Source organism: Panthera tigris, chromosome B2 (genome assembly GCF_018350195.1).
Source record: "Panthera tigris isolate Pti1 chromosome B2, P.tigris_Pti1_mat1.1, whole genome shotgun sequence".
Lineage (NCBI taxonomy): Eukaryota > Metazoa > Chordata > Mammalia > Carnivora > Felidae > Panthera > Panthera tigris.
Genome location: NC_056664.1, coordinates 47,123,670 through 47,145,491, shown reverse-complemented (window position 1 = coordinate 47,145,491; position 21,822 = coordinate 47,123,670). Strand labels below are relative to the sequence as shown.

Genomic DNA, 21,822 nt, shown 5'->3' with positions numbered 1-21,822 from the left:
TTTATAAGCAAACCTGCAAAAGGTCCTCTTTATGTAACCCTGAATACACTATTGTACCAGACTGGTATTGCACTGAAAACTTAAGGTATCTATGGCCTTTACCAATCTGCTCTTTAAATGCTGACCTGTGTTAATTCAGGAACTCTTGTATGAAAAGGAGCGCCTCCTTTTTCAGTCACCCCTTGCATTTTGAATCCTGGTATTATTTCCATCTTCTTCCTAGGGTTCAATTGTGGGAGCAGACATTTCCCTTCCTCAAGGGAAGGTGTGCAAGATTTTTTCCGTGCGCCATTGGAAGGGAGGCGGTTGTAGGAATTCAGTAAGCTGACGACTGCGCTGAGGGCACAAAGCCCGTGACGTAGCTCCTCGCTCACACCTGCTTGGATGAGTATCTTACTCTCGCTGTCCAAGCAGCGAGCAGCAGCCTCTCTCTGGCTCCGTCCACCCTGCAGGAAGATCTGGGCTCTGGAGCCAGGGTAAGACTTGCAGCAGTCTGGGAAGGGCAATGATCAGGGCCCGGGGGGGTGGGGTGAAGACGAGAGAGAAAGATCTGTGGGGTGAGGAGTCTTCTGGTCCTCCGCGCCTCTTCTGGGACTCTGGTGGGCACATCGGCTGATCAGTGCAGATGCACGCAGAGTTTCGGTTTTGTTGCATATCTCTGATCCACCGAAGACTTTCAACATGCCTCTTGATGTTTATCCAGTTGGAACTCTTTACCTGTCTTAAAAGATGAATCATTCCATTTACATGAAATGCTCTGATTCATAGCTGAAGCCTGAAGTCATTTGTAAATCAGGCCTTTCATGAGGTCAAATTAAGAACTTCAGTTTTTTATTTCTGTTTTGAATGCACTGTTATTAGGAACTATATATTGCAGGCAATTAGAATGATGGCTGTTGACTCTTCTGTACTACATGTCATCTACTGGCTTCCAGGAAAAGACATGAAGACATGTAGGTGTGACCCCAAATCCATGTAGTAAAAGGTTACTCTGCGGGTGACTACTTATAGAAATTATCTTCCAAAGAGTGTATAAGGATTTGGGAATCTGGAAGATATACTGTGATATTCCAAGGAAGTCAGTCAGTCAATAGTTAATCGAACTTGTTTAAGAAGCCCACTTCTTTGCTACTGTTTGAAGGAAATACCAAGATATCAAAATATAATCTGATCTCAGAAGGATTCTTGATGGGTAAGATCAAATAAATTAAAATTACTAATATTAGTAATACTAAGCACAGTTAAGCTTTAGGTTTGTGACAGAGATGATTAATACTACTTATTTATGCTTTCCATCTTTATTTTAAATATTGTCTTTTTTCCCCTATTCTAGGATTATGAAACTGAACATCATGCTCTTCCTACAGACACTGTAGAACGATGTCATCCCAGTCTTAAAACACCTGCAAGAAAGGGGACAGTACTTTTCCATTAGTAAGTAGCAAGGGGGAAATGGCAGCCAACTTTTCAGCTCTGTATGAATGTGGATTTTGCCATTGCTTTCATTGATGCAACAAAGATGATTATAGGTTGGGTAAGTGACGGGGAGGGAACAGGAGAGTGGTAGGGAGGAATATGTGGCATCATAGTCTGTTGAATTATGGAATTGTGGATCATCTAATATAATCCCATTGAATGATTGAGCTATATAAAATTACCCAGCTAATGTGTATATCTATCAATGAGCTGATGCGGATGCAACAGTCCAGATGTTAGAACATTTTTTTTAAAGTTACAAGATTTTTAGTAGACCTGGGCCTTGAACATTTGAATCTCCGATGAGATTATGCTGATTTTTTTTCCTATGATACCCAGATGTAAAAACAGATCTTATGACACTTCTAAAATTAGAAATTGAGTCAAACAACATGCATTTATGGAAAGATCTTACAATCTCAGCAAACTATCACACATTGTAAAGGATCATCATAAAAATATTAATAATTTCCATTTACTGAGTATTATATTGAAGACACAATGTTAGGTGCTTTATGTATGTTGTGCCACACCCTTTGCAAACCAAAGCTGTTGATGTGATAGTCCCCATTTTACAGCAGAGAACCCTGATGCTCAGGATTTCTGAGAACTGATGGTTTCTAAAAAAAATTTTTTTTTAACGGTTATTTATTTTTGAGACAGAGAGAGACAGAGCATGAATGGGGGAGGGGCAGAGAGAGAGGGAGACAGAATCGGAAGCAGGCTCCAGGCTCTGAGCCATCAGCCCAGAGCCCCACGCGGGGCTCGAACTCACGGACCACGAGATCGTGACCCGGGCTGAAGTCGGACACTCAACCGACTGAGCCACCCAGGAGCCCCAAGAACTGATGGTTTCTAAAGACTATGTTTAATAAGCCATAGAAAGTTGCTAATTGGAAATTAAAAGAAAGCTGAGCCACAGAAGTTCAACTGTAAGGTAGGACGCTGGTTACCTTCACAATGATTAACCAGTCATCAGTGGTTATTATAAAAATACTAGGTCAAAAAAGCAGCATCTAAAAGAGGGGGCGGGGCTGGTTAGGGAGGGAAGGCATGCTGTATTAACTTGTGTTAAAAGCTGTATGGAAACTAAATAATATCAAGAGCAATGCCAGACAGCTAGCAATGAAATTTGAATATATGGGTGTGAAAAATTCTGTTTCAGAAATCTATTCATTTAGGTTTACTTGCACAACCAGAATTTGCTAAAATATAAATAGACGTAACATGTATTGTGCTCCAAGGTTCTCTCCACCTCCCTTCTTTCTACAGATAAAGCAAATACTTCATCCTGCTCTGAGAACCAACAGTAAGTGATAACTCATTTATTTTAATGTGAACATTTATGTGTCAGTCATCTTTGTTTTTCCAGTGGTAAAAATAATATATTTAATACATTTATCTATGATTTTCAAAACGTTATGGATAAATTTTTATTAAGAGAATCAAGTTAATTTTACTCTTTACTCATTTTATCAAGTTGAAACCCAAATTAATTCTTCACACTTCAGCTTAAAATAGATAATAGAATTCTCGTGTTTGACTTCGAAACAATTATTCTAGAACCATCTTAACTAGAAGAAATGTAAATATGGCAAATTGCATATATTATATACTTCCATATTGATAATTTTTGCTATGAACATGCATTGTTATGTATTAATACTGGTATTATTAAAATAGGGATGAGTGCCTCCAGGGTGCTACAAAATGATTGCTTTTCTCAGGTGAAAACAATGTTCCTGTCAATGTGCATTGGCTTTGACCTTACTTGGTTGAAGGTTAATTGCTGAAGTTACTTAAGAACTTACCATTGGCATAGATAAATTAGCCTAATCTTCAATTTCTTCATCTGTAAAATATAGCCATACTCACCAAGGTATGATGGTGAAATTAGACATCAAGTTTTGCATTGCACTGTCAATAAATGTTCATTCCTCTCCTTTTTGTGAGCACATTATTGAGGATAAAGGGAATGCAGGGAACAGGTATCAGTTGTCTACTATTTACCCATCAATAAGTCCTGAGAAGTACCACAGATAAATTGTTCAGAGTTTTCTTTCTCTTCAAGAATTTGGGAGTACCAATCTCACATGAAGAACACAAATCAATGTAGCATTCCCTTAGTTTACAAAGTTAGTAATTTATATGACTAACTGCCAGAAGATCAGTGCTTATTTAAGCTTAGTGGGTTTGTTGCTTTGCCTAAAGGACCAAGAATTTTTTTTGACATACTGAGAAAGGACAACATGGGCCACCCAATGTTGAATGCCTTTTAAAAAGTTAGTGAATAAGGAATTTATCCAAGGGATACAGGAGTACTGATGCATAGGGGCACCTGTACCCCAATGTTTATAGCGGCACTCTCAACAATAGCCAAATTATGGAAAGAGCCTAAATGTCCATCAACTGATGAATGGATAAAGAAATTGTGGTTTATATACACAATGGAATACTACGTGGCAATGAGAAAAAATGAAATATGGCCTTTTGTAGCAACATGGATGGAACTGGAGAGTGTGATGCTAAGTGAAATAAGCCATACAGAGAAAGACAGATACCATATGGTTTCACTCTTATGTGGATCCTGAGAAACATAACAGAAACCCATGGGGGAGGGGAAGGAAAAAAAAAAAAAAAAAAAAGAGGTTAGAGTGGGAGAGAGCCAAAGCATTAGAGACTGTTAAAAACTTAGAACAAACTGAGGGTTGATGGGGGGTGGGAGGGAGGGCAGGGTGGGTGATGGGTATTGAGGAGGGCACCTTTTGGGATGAGCACTGGGTGTTGTATGGAAACCAATTTGACAGTAAATTTCATATATTAAAAAAAATAAAATAAAATAAAATAAAATAAAATAAAATAAAAAAATAAAAAGTTAGTGAATATATTAAACAACTTTTATACCAAATCATGAGTTCAGCAAATTTGGACAGGCTAGATTTTCAATATATTATTTGTATTTTATTTTTTTATACAGGTAAATTTGAGATATAGACAAGTATAAGAAATAAAATCAAAATAATTTCTAATCCCTCTGCTGGGGAAATAACCACTAATAAAGTGTACATTTATTTCTGTATAATAATAATCTTGAAATCTTGATTAAAGTCATATGTCAATAAAAGAACAAACAGTTCTGGTTTTTATAGAACACCAAGAGATGGTGCACATTGAAAATAAACTTTCCCCAAAGATTGGGATTATTAATCAATACAGTATCAATTAACTCTGAAGAAATCTGGTTTTCCATATTTTTAATGGATTTTAATGGAGCAATAGAGCTGAGCAGAAACATGGAGATATATTCCTAACCTTTATAGGTATACTTCAAGAGCGTCAGACAAGTGTTTCAATTTATTTTTTATTGTCCCTATCAGTTGCAAAGTTGATTCCACTATGATTTTGCTTGCACCAGATGAAATCTTGTTACATTTCTCATGAATTTGGGAATTACAGTTCCATTAAAATAGCCAAGATCATTACATTGTTTTTTTCCTTATAGTCAGAGGTCTGTGTACTACATATTTTAATGCAGAACTTTGCTCTCTTTGATTTACTTTCCAGCAATGGCTGTATTCCCGATAGTGTTGTTTCTGGCTGCTGTGCTGCTTCCATCTTTACCCACAGAAGCAAAGGTAAAGTTAAATTGTAAAATCTTTCTAAAGCTATCCAGGTATCTTTCGGGATGGCTAGGTCCTTTGAGAGTAGAAGGGGCAAGAGTGGACATCACAAAGTACTGATTGGTAGCTCAGATCCCTTAACACAATTATCTAGATGACATTCTAAGGCTGAGCTCTCCAATACAGCAGCCACTAGTCATATGTGGCTAATGAACACAATGTGGCTTGTCCAAAACAAGATATACTGTAAGTATAAAATACACACTAGATTTTAAAGATGTAGTACTGAAAAAGAAGGAGGAGGAGGAGGAGGGGGAGAAAATATATTCAATAACTAACTTAGATATTCAAAACTCGATGGAATTATATTTTAGATAATTAAATAATGTATTAGGTCTAAGGGCTGTTGTAAGAAATAAATGCAAGCTATGTGGCTTAGAACAACAGAAATTTATTCTGTCACAGTTCTGGAGACCAGAAGCTTAAAATTTAGATGTCGGCAGGGCCACACTCCCTCTGGAGGATCGAGAGGGAAATCTGTTGTCTGTTTTTCTTTTAGCTTCAGGTGGCTTCCACCAGTCACTGGGATTACTAGGCTTGTGGCTATATCACTTACTCTCTACCTTCCCTTCTCCTTTCTGTGTCTCTTATAAGGGTACTTGTCATTTGATTTAGACCCTACTTGAATAATAATAATCTTGAATAATCCAGGATGATTTAATATTGAGATCCTAAACATAATTATATCTACAAAGACTCTTATCTAGATAAGGTCACATGGACAGAATCTGGGGATTAGGATGTAGACATACAATTTTTGTAGACTTCTAGTCAACTCATTACAAATAAAATTTATTATTTAAAATAATGTGAATACATTAAAAAACCATACACCACAATAAAGTAGCATTTATTTCCAGGATGCAAGTGTGGTTCAATATTTGCAAAACAATCAATGTGAATCATGTGATTAAGAGAAAGAATAAAAAATATACAATAATTTCAATAATTCTAAAAAAAAATTGACGAAGTACAACATCCTTTCATGATAAAAAGCCTTTGGAAAGTAAGTCTGGAGAGAACACAAGATAATAAAGGCCTTATGTGAAAACTCACAGCAACATCATACTCAATGGTGAAAAAATGAGAGCTTTTCCCCTTAGGTCAGGAATAAGATAAGAATGCCCTCTATCACCACTTTTTATTCCACATAGTAGTGCAAGTCCTCACCACAGAAATTAGACAACATAAAGAAATGAAAGGCATCCAAATTGGTAAGGAAGAAGTAAAACTCTCACTATTTGCACATGACAGAATACTATATACAGAAAACCTGAAAGACTCCACCAAAAAACTACTAGAACTGATAGGTCAATTCAGGAAAGTCACAAGATACAAAATCAATATACAGAAATCTGTTGCATTCCTAAACATTAATAATGAAGCATCAGAACGTGAAATTGAAAAAACAATCTCATTTACAGTTGCACCAAAAACAATAAAATATTTAGGAATAAATTTAGCCAAAGACATGAAAGACCCATACTCTGAAAACTATAAAATGCTGATAAAAGAAATTCAAGAGGACACTAACAAATGGAAAGACATTCCATGCTCATGGGTTGGAAGAACAAATATTATTAAAATGTCTATATTACCCAAAGCAATCCACAGATTTCATGCAAGCCTTAACAAAATACCAACAGCATTTTTCACAGAGCTAGAACAAGGCCCCTAAAATTTGTATGGAACCACAAAAGACCTCAAATAGCCAAGCAATCTTGAAAAAGAAAAGTAAAACTGGAGGTATCACAATTTCAGACTTTAAGTTACATTACAAAGGTGTAGTAATTAAAACAGTATGGTACTGGCATAACAATAGACACATTGATCAACAGAATAGAACAGAAAACCCAGCAATAAACCCACAACTGACGGTCAATTAATTTTCAACAAAGGAGGAATGAATATACAATGGGAAAAAGACAGTCTCTTCAACAACTGTTGTTGGGAAAACTGGACAGTCACAGGAAAAAGTATGAAACTGGACCACTTTCTTTCACCATACACAAAATTATAAACTCAAAATGGATTAAGGACCCAAATGTGACACCTGAAACCATAAAAATACTACAAGAGAGCACAGGAGGTAATGCCTCTGACATCAGCTGTAGGGACACTTTTCTAGATCTGTCTCCTGAGGCAAAGAAAGTAAAAGCAAAAATAAACTATTGGGACTACATCAAAACAAAAAGCTTCTGAACAGTGAAGGAATCAACACAACTAAAAGGCAGCCTAGAGAATGGGAGAAGACATTTGCAAATGACATATCTGATAAAGGGTTAGTATCCAAAATATATAAAGAACTGATACAACTCAACATGCCAAAAACAAATAATCCAGGGGCGCCTGGGTGACTCAGTTGGTTAAGCATCTGACTTCAGCTCAGGTCCTGATCTCACTGTCTTTGAGTTTGAGTCCCGCCTCCGGTTCTGTGCTGACAGCTCAGAGCCTGGAGTCTGCTTCAGATTCTGTGTCTCCCTCACTGCCCCTCCCCAACTCACACTCTGTGTCTCTCACACTCAAAAATGAATAAATGTTAAAAAAATTTTTTTTTAATAATAATCCAATTGAAAATGGACAGAAGAGGAGTGCTTGGGTTGTGCAGTCAGTTAAGTGTCCAACTTCGGCTCAGGGCATGATCTCTCAGTTCGTGGGTTCAAGCCTTGCATCAGGCTCCGTGCTGACAGCTCAAAGCCTGGAGCCTGCTTCTGATCCTGCATCTCCTTCTCTCTCTGCCCCTCCCTCATTCATACACAGTTTCTCTCTGTCTCAAAAAATAAATAAACATTAAAAAAATTTTTTTAAATGGACAGAAGACATGAACAGACATGTCTATAAAAAAGACATACCAATGGTCAACAGACATATGAGAAGATGTTCAACATCACTCATGATCAGAGAAATGGAAATCAAGGCTGCAATGAGATACCACCTGACACCAGTCAGAATGGCTAAAATAAAAAAACACAAGAAACAAGTGTTGGAGAGGTTTTTGAGAAAAAGGAACCCTTGTGTACTGTTGATGTGAATGCAAACTGGTGCAGACACTGTGGAAAACAGTATGGAGGTTTCCAAAAAATTAGAATTACCATGTGACTCAGTAATTTCACTACTGGATATTTACCCATAGAATATGAAAACACTAATTAGAAAATATATATGCACCGCTGCATATATCATTATTTACAATAGTCAAACTATGAAAGCAGCCCAAGTGTCCACTGATAAATGAATGGATAAAGAAGATGTGGCATATATATATATATATATATATATATATATATATATATATATTCAGCCATAAAAAAAGTATTAAATTTTACCATTTGCAGTAACAGGGATAGATCTAGGGAGTATAATGCTAAGTGAAATAAGTCAGTCAGAGAAAGACAAATACCATATGATTTCACTCACGTGGAATTTAAGAAACAAAACAAATGAACAAAGGAAAAAAGAGTGAGCAAGCAAGAGAGAGAGAGAGAAACCAAGAAACAGACTCTTAACTATACAGAACAGATGGTTACCAGAGGGGAGGTGGGTGAGGAAATGAGGAAAATAGGTGATGGGAATTAAAGAGTACACTTATTGGGGCAGTTGGGTGGTTTAGTCAGTTAAGCATCTGACGCTTGATTTCAGCTCAGGTCATGATCCCAGTTTGTGAGATAAAGCTCCCCTTTGGGCTCAATGCTGACAATGCAAAACTTGCTTCGAATTCTCTCTCTCCCTCTCTCTCTCTCCCCTCCCCCTGTTTGCATGTTCTAAATAAATAAATAAATAAATAAATAAACAAACATTTAAAGAGTACATTTATCATGGTGAATAAGATATAAATATATATATAAAAGAAAATAATATTATCTGCTTCTTATTTTATTTTTTTTAAATGTGACCACCAAAAAGTTAAAATTACATATTATGCTTGAATTGTTTTTCTAATGGACCCATGGTCTATGATTTAAAAAGTAAATGATAGTCTTCTCCCCACAAGCTCTTTTCTTATTTACTTTTTAAAATTCATATCAGTGTGATCTCAGAAAGAAATTAACAATACCATAACCCTAAATTAACACAACTTCATGTATCACCATGTTTAATTTTCATCATTACTGTATGGTAAAAATATACCAATTTTTTACATTAAAAAAATGTACAACCTCTTGGGGCACCTGGGTGGCTCAGTCGGTTGAGCGTCCAACTTCAGCTCAGGTCATGATCTCACGGTCCGTGAGTTCAAGCCCCACATTGGGCTCTGTGCTGTCAGTTCAGAGCCTGGAGCCTGCTTTGGATTCTGTGTCTCCCTCTTTCTCTGCCCCTCCCCACTCGCGCTCTGTCTCTCTCTCTCAAAAAATGAATAAACGTTAAAAAAAATTTTTTTAAATGTACAACCTCTAAAGGTCTTAGTGTTTGTTTTGCTTTGTTATTCATGCTCATAGACTTGGTATGTGAGAGCCCTACTCTTGAACTCAACTCTTACAATTAGAATAAGCTACTTTGAAGAAGTGGTATATATATACAATGGAGTATTACTCAGCAATCAAAAAGAATGAAATCTTGCCATTTACAACTACGTGGATAGAACTAGAGGGTATTATGCTAAACAAAATTAGTCATAGAAAGACAAATATCATATGACTTCACTCATATGAGGACTTTAAGACACAGAACAGATGAACACAAGGGAAGGGAAGCAAAAATAATATAAAAACAGGGAGGGAGACAAAACATAAGAGACTTAAATATGGAGAACAAACAGAGGGTTACTGGAGGGGTTATGGGAGGGGGGATAGGCTAAATGGGTAAGGGGAATTAAGGAATCTACCCCTGAAATTATTGTTGCACTATATGCTAACTAACTTGGATGTAAATTTAAAAAAAATAAGATATAATAAGCTACTTTGCTTAAATAATCCCAAGAACAAAATCCATCATCCTTTTCAATGATTAGAGGGTATGTGTCCATATAAAGTGTCTATCTCTTGATCAGAAAATCTCTGAATGTGAGAAGCTCTGGTCATTGCTGTTTCCCCACCTTTCTTTAACCCTTCTCTTATAAGAGGACATCCAAGGACCACAGAATGCTAGGACTAGAACTCATCAGACCAGAGAATCCTGACACTGGGTCAAAACTCATTTGGCATTCCGTAATACAGATTTTAAGATTCCTTTAAACTCCAAGATGAAACTTGAGCTCCACCCTTATCCTATCTGCTGCAGCCTGATCGAATATGAATGAATGTGTCTTAATGTTCCTATTGTGTGCCTTTGTGGTTATAAAATATTATCACTTATATGTCTATAAAAAGCATAGAGAAGGTGAAGAAAACCATATGGGGCAGAAGGTATGTAAAGAATCTTATTAGCAAACATTTAGTGATTCAAAAGAGCAAAATATATCTCTCTTTTAAATAATTTTGTAAATGAAGACCAGGAAATGACCAGAGATATAACAAAGGATTGGGAAGGACCATAAAGGAGAAAAAGCACATTAAGAGTTCCTTGAAACTAGAAATTGGCGTCTGTGGCCTCAGAGGAGATTTTAAGTTATCATGCCATGAATTTTATTCTCATTCTTGAAGCTTCAAGTTACTTCTTTTCTATTTGTCACAGCTTTGGCTCAGGTCCATTGGCAATTCTTAACAACTACTATGAGCCTGAACTGAATGCTCTTTAAAGTGATCTTTGTTCCTTCAAATTAACTTAGCCCCCACCATACGCAATTTTAACAAATGTTAAAAAGATAACCTTAATTTTATTTCTCTTTAGGATCCATCCTTTACTGCCTTGTTAACCACTCAAACTCAAATCCAAAAAGAGATTGTAAATAAACATAATGAATTAAGGAAATCAGTTTCTCCGCCTGCCAGCAACATGCTGAAGATGGTAAGAAGCAGTGATAAAGCCTAGTGGTATGAATCAGTGGTGGTAAGCGCAGGGAGCTGGTACTGGCATTTCTTAAGAACCTTGTGACTTACAAAGTTTTGTCTGTTTTGCTATTTAATTTGAACTGCACTATGAGCAAAATAGAAATTAATTTTCCTTTGTAATGGTTAAATGATTTGTCAACGTTATAGGGCTTATTAAGTTGGGAAAGGCAAAAACTAGAAGCCAAATCTTCAGACATCAAATGTGAAGCCATTTTGTTCCTATCCACTTTAGTCTAAGATAATGGAGTCCCCTTTCCCTCATATATTTTATTTTTTGTAAGTAATCTCTATGCCCATGTGGGGCTCAAACTCAGGACTCCAAGATCAAGAGTCATATGCTCTACCAACTGAGCCAGCCTGGCACCCCCTAGGAGTCCCCTTTCCTTCAAAATCAGTGCCATTTAGGGTAGATAACAGCCGCTTTCCAGGGAATAGTCCAAAAAAGCTAGATATCTCCCATTTGAATGTAATGGGCTATGATTGAAATTGGGAACAATCTAGGCCTATTCATTACTAAGGAAATATAATTCAAGATTTCACATGTTGAGTACTTAGAGTAGCCCCATTACTAAAAATCCTATGTGTGGTTCCTATACAATCATAAATTGCCAGATATTATTTTATTAGATATTTCTCTCAGTAGACACTTCATTTATGAACTTCTTTTCATGTAGAAATTGACACTGGAGCAGACACACACACACACACACACACACACACACACACACACACCCCTAACAAACAGGTCTTCTGATACCACTGACAATTAGATAATATACCTAGGGAAGTTTAAAGTAGTGCAGATCAACCGACCAAGTATGTTATAAAGCATATGCTTCTTTGGAGTTGAATCTCTAAGTGTATTTTTTTCTTGTGACATTTAGGAATGGAACAGAGAAACAGCAGCAAATGCCCAAAAATGGGCAAACAAGTGCACTTTAGAACACAGCAATGCAGAAGATCGAAAAACCAGTACGTAAATGAGCAAATATCTGTTAAATAAGTGAACAAATAAAATAATATTGCAAAATATTATGGAACATCAAATAGAATGGAACATTCTGGGACCTTGTAAGAAGATCTAGTAAATAAATGTTGCTTATACTGCTCTTCTTAAAATCAAAGTATCTGTATAGAGAGAAATCCTTATAAGTACCATTTTGTGCTTTTGATTTTTTACATTATGCAAATAATTTCTGAAGCAACACTTCATTTGTTCCTCTCAACCAGCTCATGAGTCAACAGTCAACAGTCATCATTTCTCTAACTTTAAAGATTAGGGACATGGGAGAAATGACCTAAGAGCACATTCTGAAGTTGTATAGCCAGGCTTATTGATTTCTAATCCACTGCCCTTTTTGTGATATTGTGTAAGTGTTTGGCATTTTCATATCTCTTCTTTTATATTTATAAAATATACTAAATTGTTATTTTTTCTCTGAATTTTACTCTGAAAATACTTAAAGCTTTTAAAATCATGATGAATACTTTGCATATATTGATTAAGTTTTCAAGTTTTGCTAACTACGTTGTATGGACTGTGGGCTTATTTGCATAGATAATATATTATACTCAAAAACTATACAATATCTTATCAAGGGTTATAAAAACTATGAAAGAAAAATACTTTTATGCATAAATCTTACATAAAATAATTATTTACATTATAAAACATAATACATTTAGGCAACTCAGTTTGAAAGTAATGAATTTTTACCTGTATTTTCATTATAATTATCGCTTATATTGTTGATGCTAATCTGTTAAAAATTGTGAAGAGAATGATGGTTTTCAGTAGAAGATGAAAACAAATGGTCTTAATGATGCAAATCTACATGGTTAGAGTCTTAGTTTATTTTTTCCATATTGAAGGTGATAGCCAAGAATATCTTATACTTGCTTTAAGCAGTATGTAGACCTTATATTTCAAGCTACCAAAATGTAAATATTATTTGAGATCTTGAAAAGATAGAGAAGGGGCACCTGGGTGGCTCAGTTGGTTAAGCATCCGACTTCGGCTCAGGTCATGATCTCACAGTTAGTGAGTTCGACCCCCGCGTCAGGCTCTGTGATGACACCTCAGAGCCTGGAGCCTGCTTCGGATTCTGTCTCATTCTCTCTCTGCCCCTCCCCCACTTGTGCTCTGTCTCTCTCTGTCTCTCAAAAATAAGTAAAAATGTAAAAAAAAATGTAAAAAAAAGAAAAGATAGAGAAAATTTCTGGGCAGCAAGACACTTCTTTCTTTTAATTTTATAATGGTAAGAATACTTAACATGCGACCTACACCTTTAACAAATAGTTAAATGTACTATACAATATTGTTGTCTAGGTAAAATGTTGCATAGAAGAATTTATTCATCTGAAATTATTTATCTTATTTATCTGAAACTTTATGCCCATTGATTGGTGACTTCTCATTTCTCCTTTCCCCCATCCCTGGCTACCACTATTCTACTCTTTGATTCTATGAATTTGACTATTTTAGGTACTTCTTGTAAATGGAATCATGTAATAGTTGTCTGTCTATGACTGGCTTATTTCAGTTAACATTTTCAAGATCCATCCATACTGTCTCACCCAAATGTAGAATTTCCTTCCTTTGTAAGGATGAGTGACATCCATTGTATGTATATGTGTCTTTTTGTTCATCCATTCATCTGTCCATGGATTTTAGGTTGTTTACACATGGTGGCTATTGTGAATGGTGCTGCAATGAACATGAGAATGCTAATATCTCTTTAAGAACCTGATTCCAGTTATTTTGGATAAGTACTCAGAAGTGGTATTACTGGATCATTTGGTAATTCTAGTTTTAATTTTTTGAAGAACCCGTGTACTTTTTTCCATAGCACCTATACCATTTTTATTTCCACCAAAAGTGTACACCATTCCAATTTCTCCACATTCTTCACTCATTGTCCTTTCTCCACCCATCATAAACATCCTTACCGATATAAGGTGATATCTCATTATTTTGATTTGCATTTCCCTGATGATTAGCAACATTGAGCACCTTTTCATATACCTGTTGGTCATTTGTATTCTTTGGAGAATGTCTATTCAAATTGTGGTCAGAAAAGATCCATAGTCAATTCCTCAGGCAGGCCCCTGAAAACAAAGGATCTTTGGGCATTCCAGCCAACTCTTTCCCTATCCAGGAAGAGGCTAGAAGCTTGCGATTTTTATCTCCTCACTCTATGCTGAACAAGGAGGGAAGCTATGGCAAATCTTTATTCTCATGAGCCCCACATCTTGTTATGTGAGGTCTGTTAACATTCTCAGAGAGGCAAGTCAGAAGTCAGTCCTTTGAGCAGCATCTGGAAAATTTGTGGCCCTGGATGCCCAGACCAACTCTTTCCCACCTTTGGGAGAAACAGGCTCTGTTTCTGAGAAAGGGAGAGGAGCCATGGCATCTACCAATCCAAACCACCATCTCTATTGTCCCCAGGGGGCAAGACTGTGACTGCGCCAACCTGTCAGAGCTCCAAGAATACCAAGACATATGTCAGTTCTTTGGGCAACCTTGGAGAAATTCAGGCATTAGACACACCAATCAACACTTTGTTTCCCAAGGAGGAAACTGAGAACTATAATTTTTCCTATGTTTGCTCTGTGCTGAGCCAGGGAGAGGAGATATGATATCTACCAGCCCCAGACACTATCTCCATTCTCCTCCAGGTGGCTAGCCTGTGCCTGACTACCGGAGCTCCAAGACTAACAAGACAGAACCCACCCATCTGGGAAGTTTTCTTTGGGAAAGGTTGGGTGGCTGGACACATAAACCAATTCTTTCCTTCCCCTGGGAGAAGCCGGGAGACATGGGATTTCTTCCTGATCATATGGCAGGCACTGTGCTGAGGGTAGGTATTCTAGCAAGAGGGTGTCCCAATTTCCCTACAGGCTTCAGTGAGTCTGGGCTCATATTTTTCCAGAGTATAGAAGCCTTTCCATTAGTTTGGGAATTCTCACAAGGGCAATTTGCTTGGGAATTGTTGCTGAATCAGTGTGTTTGTTAGGGGAAGGAGAATCCGGGCTTCCTATCCTGCCATCTTTCTGATGTCACCCTGCAAGGTTTTTCTTACCAAATCTTCTGAGGAATATTTGGCCTTATGACATTCTGATTCATTGATTAAGGGAGGATCCAAAAACTTTCAAAACTTCCATTCCCCCCTGATGTCAGTTGCCTCTTAACTGGTGCTCTTAAAATCACTTCTAGATCTTTTTATCCAAGTTCACACAAAATCATAATCATAATCATAATCATAGTCATAATCATTTACTCAGAGTCCAGTATATGAAAAATCTCTGGTGAGGGTGAACAAGAAGAGGAAAAGAATAAAAGGTGGTCACTGCTTTTTGCAAATTTACAATACAAAGCTGAGAGCATAGAAGATATTGCACATGTGAATTTAGCATGAAAAAGAATGCATTTTTGGCAATCCAGAGGATTTTTAAAGCATACGGTCTTCTCAACCTACTCAAAGTTGTACATGTTGAGGCCAGCCTTAGCATGCTAGACAGATCTGTCTTCTATTCAACTTTATAGCTGATAAGGACAGAAGTCCTTTTATTATGTATTAACAGTTAGCAAGTATAGGCACTATGTTTGAAAGGCAACATCCTTGTGTTCATATAGTTGGTTGCTTTTGCCATTGCATAGTTTATTGCTTCCTCATGAATGATGTTTCTCTTTAGGTACAAAATGTGGTGAGAATCTCTATATGTCAAGTGACCCTACTTCCTGGTCAAATGCGATCCAAAACTGGTATGAGGAACGCAATAATTTTGTCTATGGTGTAGGACCTAAGAGTTCCAGTTCAGTTGTTGGACATTACACCCAGGTAAGAGAAACAAATGAAAACACTTTTGCCGCAAATGCTCTAATATAGAAAGCATCTTTAAATTATGACCAAGCCCTGGGGCGCCAGGTGGCTCAGTCAGTTAAGTGTCTGACTCTTGATTTCGGTTCAGGTTCCTGAGATCGAGCCCCATGTAGGGCTCTGAGCTGACAGCGTGGTGACTGCTTGGGATTCTCTCTCGTCCCTCTGTCTACCCCTTCCCCACTTGTGTATGTTCTCTCTCTCTCTCTCTCTCTCTCAAAATAATTAAATAAATTTTAAATTATGACCAAGTCCAATATTTAATTTGGGTAAGAGCCTGACTAGACAGAATAGTCCTAGCATTAGCTGGTACTTCATCTAGAGCTGTCTTTTTTCCCCATAGTTTGCAAAACTCTTGGTAAGAAAGCATACTCCATACTTTTTCTAAATTAGGATTGGATAAAATAGTGAATGTATGTTAAAATTTAATATTTTAAAATTTGTGACTTGTTTCAATAATTGAACTAAATATTTCCATAAGGTACTTGGCTACAAACTATAATAGTACCATGTTTTCAGTTTTACATTTGTTATTATTTTTTCAATATTTTCTATCTTCTTTAATGTACTCTCCCATATTCCTTTTTGGATTTGTAGCTTGTCTGGTACTCCTCTTTCCACGTTGGATGTGGAATTGCCTATTGTCCCAATCAAGAAAGTTTAAAATACTACTATGTTTGCCAATATTGTCCTGCGTAAGTATATACTTTAGAGTTTAACACAATAATCCTATGTGCAGTTTAATATTTTGAAATTCTTACGGAATAAACAAACTGGGATATAAAACACATTTCAGTAAAGGGAATGAAGGAATTTTTTTTTCATTTTTTAAAATTCATGCATAGTTGATCCACAATGTCATATTAGTTTTAGGTATATAACATAGTGACAAGTCTATACCTTATGCCATGCTCACAAGTGTAGCTATCATCAGTCACCATGCTATTACATGCTATTACAATACAATTGACTATAGTCCCTATGCTGTACCTTCTATCCCCATCACTTATTTATTCCATAACTGGAAGTTCATACCTCCCACTCCTCTTTACCCATTTTACCCATCCCCCACCCCCTTGTACCTATGGTCTGTTTCTGCTTTTTGCTTATTTGCCTGATTTGTTTTTTAGAATCCACACACAAGTGAATCATGTGCTATCTGTCTTTCTCTGTCTAATTTATTTCACTTAGCATAATACTCTCTAGGTCTATCCAAAAGGGATAAATCTTTAGAAATGCCTTTTAAGTTGTGATACATTCAATTATCAGAGAAGAGACCATATTCTAAATTCCAAGTGTAAAATCTGAAACTCTCTTTCCTTAATGTGACATCTTTTCTCTCAGTGACATTTCCCTTAGGCTCACAGCTATAATGAGGGAAAGCATGGGTAGTGTGCATTTCTGTAGATTTGATGTCATTAGTTCTCACTAACTTCATACTCTAGGAAGGTGGCAGCCTGATGGTTAAGCAAGGGATGGTAGTGGACTGGGAAACTGGGAATGGCTGATTGTGATTTCAGCTCTTTCTGCTAAAATGTTCCCACCCCTGCTTATCTAAAACGCTGCCTATGTTATTACCATCACAGATGATTCATTCATTGACTCTCAAAGGTGTTTTCAAGAGATCTTTAATGTATTTCGGAGTCCAGGAGAGAACATCCTTAATCCTTGTTTTTCAGAAATTTGCACAAAATCTCCATAATGAACCATTCTTTAAGGTCCTGACTTGCAGCAGGAAATGTGTTCTTTCATCAAAGATTATGTTTGAACTTACCCAGAATAAATTCTGTGGATATACTGAAGATCTAATCTCAGCATATCTGTTAACCCTAATTTCTTTAAATGTTTGAAATTCCTTGCCACCAGGGACAGGAGACCCCTAAAACCAAGCTTCCTTCAGGTTTTATTTTGAGACTGTCGATAACCCAAGTATATAGATCTCCCGTTTGAGAAGTATGACTTCCAATGCCATCTTCCTGCAAGCACCTATGAGGGTTTAGTAGAAAGAATTGAAAAGTTCTTAGGAGAATGCATCCAAATTCACTGTCTGGCTATAAGAGAGGAGGGTCTGACACCAGGTATCTGAAGTGAGAGCTGGAGTGAATAATGAGGGAAAGCAGGGGTGAGAGCACTTTCGGAACATGTTTGTGTCTAGTTCACATTTTTCCAGGGGCTCACACACATTCAGATATATCCTTTGTAGAGCCTGAGATTCAAATGCATGGGCTTGTGTCTTTGTCCCACTTGACACTATTGATATTTGGACTCCCTTGTATTTCAAATGAATTAAATGGCCAATAGGTAATGATCACAAGCGAGTTATAACTTAGTGACTATAATGTGATTACACTCTGGATATTCATGCTTCTCAAAACTTTTTTTAATTAACGTTCCCTTTTTAGTAAACATAAAAATATTTCACATACCACCTCTAGAAATTCACAAACCTTCTTTTCCTTCCCTGTCTGACAAGCACACACACCACTAACTACTCTCATTCTAAAAGTAAAATGTATGTGTGTGTGTGTGTGTGTGTGTGTGTGTGTGTGTGTGTGTGTATGAAATTTGGTATTTTATTATGTTTCAAATAAAAATGATATTGTAATATTAAATATTCTTTTCCAAACTATAATCCCTATGTCCCAGAGGCTCTTTTGTCTCTCTTGGGGGATATGTTCTATTCCCTAGCACTCACATTGGGTGTACTGTCTTAACAAATTTGACCATGTCTAGTGGGAGATGAAAAGTGTTGCCACATTGAAATATACTCTGAAAACTTTACACTCCCATTAATGTGATTTAGTTGCTCAGACTGAAAAATTATAGTCAAGGACATGGGTCAACATGTGAAGTATTTTCTTAATTTGAATGTTACTCACTGGGAATTATAATTTTTCAGTTTTGTTAACATACCTAAAAGCATTTAATAGTCATCCATATTTGGTAATTTATACTGCTTTTGGGGAGTATAAACTAAATTGTAAAGTGAAGTTATTTGACATTATGTATTTTAAATTCCAGCGGTAACAATGTGAGTAAAAAGAATACCCCTTACCAGCAAGGAACACCTTGTGCCAGTTGCCCTGGTAACTGTGAGGATGGACTATGCAGTAAGTTTGAAGTGATTACCTTGCTATTATAAGAAACAGTTGATGTTTTATTTTATTTTTATGGGTTAAGAAATCTCCTAAAGGAACCAATTTAAATAGTATCCTTATGCAAAAGACAAATATGTTACTTAACAGACTGTGTTTATGTAAATATTTTACACAGTTTATTTAGTAACCTACACATTACTTGCAGTGAAAATATTACCACATGTAAGATAATGAAAGATCTACCATCAATGTGTTTTTGTGACTATGCAAAGCTCATTAATATTAACTATACATATTTCTGATAAATAGTTCATTTCCTCAAAGTTAGTATCATTATACCAAAAGTCTTATTTTGAAGTGTAAATCTATGGGTGTAAGATCACATTATAGCTCAATCTAGACAGGCAAATGAAATATTTTTGTGTGCTAATGAGTTCATCATGCTGATTTCCTCTTTTTTCTGTAGTATAATTGAAATCACAGTGTTTAACTTAATAATTACTCTCCCTGTGTTTTGATAGTAGTTTACTGCATATTTTTAATGGCAAAATCAAATCTGTATGTAGCACTGACTCATAGACCCACACAAATATTGTTGCAACAGGAGAGAATTTAAAAAAATATCATATATATGATTTCTAAAGTTGTAATGAAGTAAAAATAGCTGTTAGCTCTTTATAGTTGGGATGCTTGGATTAAAATTATTATGAATAATAGAGTTGAATAAATATCATTTGTTGAGATTTTTACCTTTCAAGTACATTCACCTTTAGTTAGCATTCTTACTGACTGAATTATATAGGTATAATTCATAATATTGATTGTATTCAAGCTATAAATCAACTAATGAAGAAAAAAGGGTTACATATTACCAACTCTTCTGAATGCTATTTGCTAAGAAGCATGGAATTTATCCTGTTATCAATAAGCACTCAACTGAAAGGTTTTAAACAGAAGAGTGACAGGGCCAGAACCATGTTTTATAAAGAGCTTCCTAACAATAGTATGTAGACACAATTGGATGGAAGCCAGCTAGAAAAGTGTTGAAAACTATGGGTTAAAAAAAAAAAAAGATGTCTTTACTGCATCACTGACAAAATGAATGAGAAAATTGGACAGGGTTGGAAAACAAGGAATAGAATAGCCAGGGTTTGTTACCTGTCCTGGTTGAATGCTGGTCTGAAGTAGGAAAGATGAAGTTCCGACTGATCCAGTCTCGGCCTAAATTACTGAGTAGTCAGAGAGCCATTTCTCTGAGATTGTGGGAGGGGTACAAGGAGACCATACCCAAGAATTGTCAACCTTGTGAGCAGTATGATGAGTAGCTTGAAATTTGTTGAGTTTGGGGAGAATCCAAGAAATACCAGAAGGAAAGAGTGCATATTATCATTGTTTTGCATCTTTATCTTCCCATAGATACCTGTTTCTCCAGAAAGAAAGCTTTGGGGTCTGAAACAGTGCTATTGAAGAGTATGAAATGAAGGAAATATTCTCTATCAGCATATGTCTTACAAGTAGTCATTAGTCACATGTGACCTTTGAACACTTGAAATGTGGCTAGTAAGATTAAGGGACTAAATTTTTTACTTTAGTTTAGAATAATTTAAATTTCAATAGCTACATGTGACTAGTGGCCCCTATATTAGGCTGCAGGTGTAGAGAGATTTATTTATATTCATATTACTCTTTTGGCTAAGGGAGAAAAGTAGGTCAATTCATTTACAAACATGACCAAATTCAAAATAAAAAAGTGTTAGATTGATCAGTGAGCTTGACTAAGGCACCTGATATGTCCCTTAAGAAAGGAAAAGCCCATCATTGTGTAAGTGATGTTGACTTGTTTTGTCCAGTCTCCTACCCATCTCATGCACTTTGAATGTGTGGATTGTTTTGCTGCTGCTAAGGAATATGATAATGAGGTAAATAATTTGTTTTTGCCACAGCCAATAGTTGCGAGTATGAAGATCTCCTTAGTAACTGTGATTCCTTGAAGACAACAGCCGGCTGTGGACATGAATTGCTTCAGGAAAAGTGCAAGGCTACTTGCCTGTGTGAAAACAAAATTTACTGAGATGCCCAGTGTGCATTGCAAGACTAAGTGAAGAGGGCTGCATCATTTAGTTAATACATATCGCAGGGGATTTTAGGCATGTTAGTTACAAATATGGTTCCACACAGTAGTGCATTTGTTTCTCCTGGATCTTTATAGAAATCTCTTTCATACAGTGGTTTACAAAAGCAGCATAGTCTATGATGACAACTTCGGACTTTGATAGCAATTTGGTACTTTAAACTTAATGAATTGAATCAAGTTGAGAATTTTGAAAGTTGTATAATCATAGACTTTTGGTCACTGAAACGGGATCAGAATGGAGAAGTACATTTCTTGAAACATCATGCAAAAAAAAAAAAAACTATAACATCATTGCCATTCCTACTACATGAATTTTTACTTGAATAAAGTTTAAATTCAAAGATTGACATGTACCTTTGTCTTATGGCCTCCTCTTTAAACAAAAGTAATCACATTTTAGAATAAAAAAATGATCCTTGCACAATATTTTTGAGTATTCATAGTTCACGCCAGCTAGACTCAGCCCAGATAAATGATTATACAGTGCGAAATTTCCAAAATATTTGCCTATAAAATTTTAACAAAAGTGGAAATCAGCTCTGTTCTTACTTATTCTTTGATATTTTGATCTCCCTACAGGTTTAGTTGATAAGTTAAAAGAAAACATTATCTGAGAGCATATACAAA

The 21,822-nt window shown here is 36.2% G+C and overlaps 1 protein-coding gene across 1 annotated transcript; it reads left to right on the top strand.

Annotated features, from left to right (window-relative positions):
* Window positions 1-368: 368 nt before the first annotated feature.
* Window positions 369-21,548, top strand: LOC102954145 (cysteine-rich secretory protein 2-like). The gene is made up of 10 exons (XM_007095505.3): window positions 369-476; window positions 1,334-1,434; window positions 2,749-2,785; window positions 5,041-5,111; window positions 10,923-11,039; window positions 11,968-12,055; window positions 15,779-15,924; window positions 16,561-16,658; window positions 18,985-19,073; window positions 21,005-21,548. The coding sequence occupies exons 4-10, from the start codon at window positions 5,043-5,045 to the stop codon at window positions 21,130-21,132; spliced, it is 735 nt and encodes a 244-aa protein (XP_007095567.1). The 5' UTR covers window positions 369-476; window positions 1,334-1,434; window positions 2,749-2,785; window positions 5,041-5,042; the 3' UTR covers window positions 21,133-21,548.
* The last annotated feature ends 274 nt before the right edge of the window (window positions 21,549-21,822 follow it).

Coding starts and splice junctions, on each gene's coding strand:
- LOC102954145 (XM_007095505.3), top strand. CDS start 5,043: ATGGCTGTATTCCCGATAGTGTTGTTTCTGGCTGCTGTGCTGCTTCCA. Junction 5,112..10,922: donor CTTTACCCACAGAAGCAAAG/GTAAAGTTAAAT, acceptor ATTTCTCTTTAG/GATCCATCCTTTACTGCCTT. Junction 16,659..18,984: donor GTTTGCCAATATTGTCCTGC/GTAAGTATATAC, acceptor TTTAAATTCCAG/CGGTAACAATGTGAGTAAAA.